The sequence below is a fragment of the Gobio gobio genome, assembly GCF_949357685.1.
Source record: "Gobio gobio genome assembly, chromosome: 19".
Lineage (NCBI taxonomy): Eukaryota > Metazoa > Chordata > Actinopteri > Cypriniformes > Gobionidae > Gobio > Gobio gobio.
The window spans coordinates 30,378,356-30,383,761 of record NC_137112.1 but is presented as its reverse complement, the minus strand read 5'-3'; the positions used below and the strand labels follow the sequence as shown (position 1 = coordinate 30,383,761).

The 5,406-nt window shown below is 35.8% G+C and overlaps 1 protein-coding gene and 1 long non-coding RNA gene across 2 annotated transcripts; both read left to right on the top strand.

Moving 5' to 3' along the window:
• Positions 1–1,001: 1,001 nt before the first annotated feature.
• Positions 1,002–3,100, top strand: LOC307143020. The gene is made up of 3 exons (XR_013818550.1): positions 1,002–1,247; positions 1,395–1,463; positions 2,978–3,100. It is a non-coding gene; the product is annotated as an uncharacterized lncRNA (long non-coding RNA).
• Positions 3,101–3,743: 643 nt separating this feature from the next.
• LOC307143122 (opioid growth factor receptor-like) lies at positions 3,744–5,406 on the top strand (the record flags this gene model as incomplete). Its single annotated transcript, XM_079844427.1, has 5 exons — positions 3,744–3,831; positions 4,146–4,224; positions 4,339–4,405; positions 4,594–4,742; positions 4,827–5,406. 5 exons carry the CDS (start codon positions 3,744–3,746, stop codon positions 5,227–5,229), a joined length of 786 nt encoding a protein of 261 aa, XP_079700553.1. The 3' UTR covers positions 5,230–5,406.

Genomic DNA, 5,406 nt, shown 5'->3' with positions numbered 1-5,406 from the left:
ATTATCTACTATATCAAATATCAAAAATCAGTGTTTGTTTACCAATTTGAACAGCTCTTGACCTCGCAGATCAACTTGGCATGTCCCTTATTCTCCACTTAATATTTGCCCAGAAACTACTGGCTTTTAATCTAAAATTGTGTGGAAATACTTTGATTGAAGTGTGGAGTGTTGCTTATGTTTACATTGTTCACTTTCATTTTTGTACAACATCAGTACTACAAATGTCACCTAGGATCAGGGATGTACATTATATTCAATTTTGGGTTATCAACAGATCAACAAACCTTAAAACCAAAAATGAACATGTTAAAACGGTAAAGGTCCAGCACTCAAGATGCTAAAAGCTTTCTCACACTCTATACTCGGAAAGGTCAGAAAGCATGGAGACATCAGTCCATAGTGTGGCCTTAAACACTGCTAGGTGCACAAGAGCATTCAAGCAACTTCACCCCAGACAGGCTTTGGGTCATGAATGAACAGGATGAACAGTTCAGTGCCTAGAACACACAGAATGTTTTACCAGCATTGGTGCCAAAAGCCAAACATATGCCTCACACACATAGAAACAAGAAATAGTTAGTGTTTATAATGAATAAACTTTAATTTTGTATCATATTGTGTACAAAAAAAAAAAAAAAATTCTCGCATTCATTATTTATTTAAGATACATAAAAACTAGATTTCAAAAGTAGAATAATAAATATGATAAATATCTTTCAAGTGTAAAAACAGTGAATGTAGCAACAAGGCACTGGTAAAATAGTGCAAGGCAGGACTATTTACATTATTTTTCCCCTAGGAAAAAAAATCATGATATATCAAATTAGTGGAGCTGAAGCTAGAAAATTAAACTAATTTTCTTTACTGTGGGATATAAACTTTTGGCAAAACATTTAAGCAAGACCTGGCAACCCTCGCGTTAACATGAACTCTGTTCTTCCTTGGTGATTTGTAGCATAGAAATGCTTTCGATTCACTATGAGCTTTCGTTTTCTCTTGACAGTAGGAGGGTTGAGCACGGGTTGTTCGACTGGTTACTCGGGAATTTCTCTTGATGTACTTCGTACAGTTTCTGAAGTCTTTGATTCGTTGTGTGTTAAGATTTGTACGTACTTTGGCTACTTTGCTGTGGCGTGTTCCTGGTAGTTACCTGCATTTGCGAAATTAACTTGGAGTTAGAGGATGAGTGTGATTTGGACTCCACATGGGAGGATGAATGCGAAAATAAAGAACCCAGAAAGAAGGTAAGTTTGGGCACAACCCAATACAACGTTTATTCACCGAATCTTGTTTTTGTTTTTTGTTTAGGCAACCACTATTCTTCCCACTTTCCGATATGAAAAGATTTTACAAACAACTGGCTCATTTGGGAATTTTGTGTCTGTTTAAAGATCCACAAAAGAAGTGACAGGAACAGCTATGCTGCTAAGGACATGCAAGACTTTCGGCATAGGGTCCGGGTAAGTTTCATTACCTATAAAAGAGTGGGGTAAGATATGCCACTTTTTAATGCCACTGTCCTTCTTGACAAGGAGAAAGGAACAAGAGGTAAAACTAATGAAACTATTTACTAAACAGCCATAAAATGACTAAGCTAAGCATAAAAAGAAAGCTTCAAGCATACACATGGGCTGAATCCAAAACCAACCCCTAAACCTTCATTCACTATTCCCTACTTTAGTCCACTACAGTTTTTCACAATTGCTAAAACACTAAAACCCATTGGCTGAACAAAGTTCTCAGTTGCCTGAAGTCATTTAGCTAATTGTGCAGTCGGTTGTCAATACCTTAAACCATTTCACATGGTAAAACACAATTTGCAGATCTCACTTAGACTTTTCAGCAAAACTCTAAACACATTCTCATTCTCAAAACACAACTACTGGTTGTTTTTCATCACTTTTTTGAGTGATGAAAAACACAATGGCAACAATCAAATACAAATAAAGAAAAAATGTCCTTGATTGAACACAACCACTCAAAATTGATTTAACCTGTTTCAAATGATGTGACACAACCAATATAAGCCAGTTCAGAGAGCAAACTCTGAAAAAAAGAGGTTTTTGAAGGTGGGAAGGAGAAAGTCTGAGAATGGATAGAAGAAACAATGGACGAGTGCGTATGCGATGTGGGCGACGAGGAGGAGGAGGAGGGCAAGAAAGAGGAAGAGGAGGAGGAGGAAGAACAAAAAATTGCAAAGAGCAAAGCAGAGTAGTAATTTCTGATCAATTTTTGAGGTATATGATAGAACATGTTTTCGTTCATCAAAAGACAATGACAGAAAATAGGAAATTTGTTTTTAGATTAAAAATTTACTTCCCTGAGAATTATATGTTTTGAGCAATGAGTTTTCTAATTTTTGGTGTATTGTTTACTAACTGCTTGATTGTGTACATCATTTTGATCACTTTGTTTATGATTTGAGAGCAGTATTTGATTTTGAACACATGCAGGTAAAACTGTTTTGAGGCAAAAGTTTAATTTTGCAAGAGGAGTCAGAGGTTTTGTAAATAGTGCTTGAATATGAGGTTTTGTGTTTAATGTTTTCTGAAAATGGTGCAAGGTTTCAGAAATTGTGTTTTAGCAATTGAGAAAAAACTGTAATACAGTTCACTTGAAGGAGTGAATGAAAACAAGTGAGCGCTGTGTACATCGGCTGTGCACTCGTTATTGTGGTGCAATGTGGGATAGAATGAGTGCACTCAATAATGTCCACTATGGTTTCAGACACCACTACAAATGGCTGTCCCCTCAAATAGTGCCCTATTTAATAGGGGGCAATTCCGGATTCAGCCATGGTGTCATGACAAAAAGTGTGCTACCTAGATTAATGAGGTAACACAATTTACCCACTGACAAATCTTACCCCACTCTCCTTTATGTCAAATGAGCATATATACTCAGATTCCTCCATTAAACATGTAAAACCGAAAAAATTGTTAAGTCTTATATGATTATTTGTCTCTGACTATAGAACTTAGATGATGATGATGATGATGATGATGATGATGAACCAGGTGAAGTAAGTAATGCATCCTGTTTCTATATTACTCAGAATTTGCCACTTCTAGCATACCAGTGTACATTATGTTTAGAGCACATCAAACACAAAACCGGCCCGCCACCTCATTGCATGTAGCCCACAAGATAATTTCATTATACTGTCATCATTATATCCACACCCTAATGTGGCCCACGAGTTAATTTCTAAAATCCTATGAATGAAACATCTCAGATAGCGCTGTCCAGCCAGTCAGTTAGTGCTTTTATTGTGAATATTAACCCTTCAAGTGTATCACATATGTTCAAAACATTTGCTCATTGATTGGCAGCACTGATCCAGAAATGGATTTAGTTATCATGTATCACAACTGTTCAGTGTATTCAACAACATAATATTTATTTTAGGTTTCCGACATTTAAATACCTGTGAGAACTAGTAAAAACCTTAAAGGGTTCATGAACTGAATTTTTTTATGTTTCGTGAATCGTGGGGTGCACTTAAAATGTTACTACGATTTTTACATCAAAAACATCATAATTTAGAAATAAAAGGCAATTTTCTACCCTGATTTTAGCCCTCTGATTTGACCGCTCTGCTGTGAGACTAATGTAACATCCTTTGCTATGATTGGCCAGCATCTTTGCATATGAAATAAGTATTACATGTGGAATTCTCTCAAACCTTTACTGCGTTTGTACTATTACAGCTGTCGAGATTAACTAAATAACTGAAAGTTATGTCATCATTGCAACTCGACTTCTGCACTCTCACGATACATCACGATACATCAGTCAAGCAACGCAAAGTGTCAAGTGACAAGTTTGGTGTGTCGCAATGGAAATAGGAATGTGAAACTTCGTCTGTATCCTCTTTCAAAGCAGGAAGTTCTTAATAAAAACTTTTGTCTATTTAAAAAAAATAAAAACAATAACCAGTTTACATTAGTAATTTTAGCAAAGCCCTGCACTAAATAAAATTCTACTAATTAAATTATTTGCTGCACAAGCTTAATGTTTGTTGCGTAATATGGTTAAAGAAAATAGACAAATAAATACTTTAGTGATGAAATTGGTCTTTAATATCAGTTGTGTCATTCAATCAAGGCAAATGCTTTAACATATTACCTTTGTTCACGCAGGTGTTCACATTCATGAATTTCACAACGAGTGGTGGGGCGATTATCGCTCACTGGAAAACTGTAACTCCTACATTCAATGGTTAGACCCTGTTACACCTCATTCCTGAGCTCTTTCTGAACTATTCTATACCCTGAAAGTGTTTTAGAACATTTAAATGACCATCATTCAACTAACCAAATCAAAACTTTACAGGTTGTTTCCAATACAAGAGCGAGGGGTTAATTGGGATGCACATGTGCTCACAAAAAAGGAAATAAAGGTCAGTTTAAAACATACAATTAGATTTTAGATTTAGGTTTTTCAACTATATGTACCAACCAGCTTAAAAAGTATTTGCCTGACAGGATTTGTCAGATTTTGGAGGAAACGTCATTCTCAAATTCAGAAGCTAAGATATTTCTTAAAAATATAGGATGTTTAATTTCATCTGAATCGATTGATTTCCAGGCTTTTCGTAAAGATGAAGAAGCAAAGGGGAAATTGGTGAAATCATATAAGCTCATGTTGGATTTTTATGGTATACGCTTGGTCAACGAATCAACAGGAGAGGTGGAACGTGCCGATAACTGGAAGGAACGCTTTAGCAACCTGAACAGGTTTTTACTGTCATGTTTTTCCTTTTTGTTGAATTTCAGTGATGTTATTTCAGTACAAAAAATACTTTTTCTTTGATTTTGCAGATATACACACAACAACCTGCGCATCACACGCATCCTGAAGTGTTTGGGGACTCTAGGATTGCAGCACTACCAGGCCCCACTGGTCAAGTTCTTCCTCCATGAAACTCTTGAGATGAAACAACTTCAGCGTGTGAAACAAAGTGTACTAGATTACTTTATGTTTGCTGTATTGGACAAATCAATGAGACGAGAGCTGGTTAGATTTGCCTTTAAGAATTTCAAACCCCGAGAAGAGTTTGTCTGGGGCCCCAAGAAGTTGTTGTCAGGTGAGGTAGATGAAGATAAACAGGATCCAGATGAACGTGTAAAGAATAACCACAAGGTGAGTGTTGGTGATGCCAATACGTTAGGAGAGGTACATAGTGAAAATGAGTTTTTGAAAGTTGAATATGTACTTGCTTGATTTAGATAATGTGGTGACTTATAATTAGAAACATTATTATATAATAACATTTGAATACTTTGTATAAATTCGTTGGTGATTCTATTGAAGTATGTAAAAAATCATGTTGTTTTGATTTGTTAATAAGATTTTTACTGCTGAAGCAAATAAATGATGTCTTCCCACTAATAAAATGCT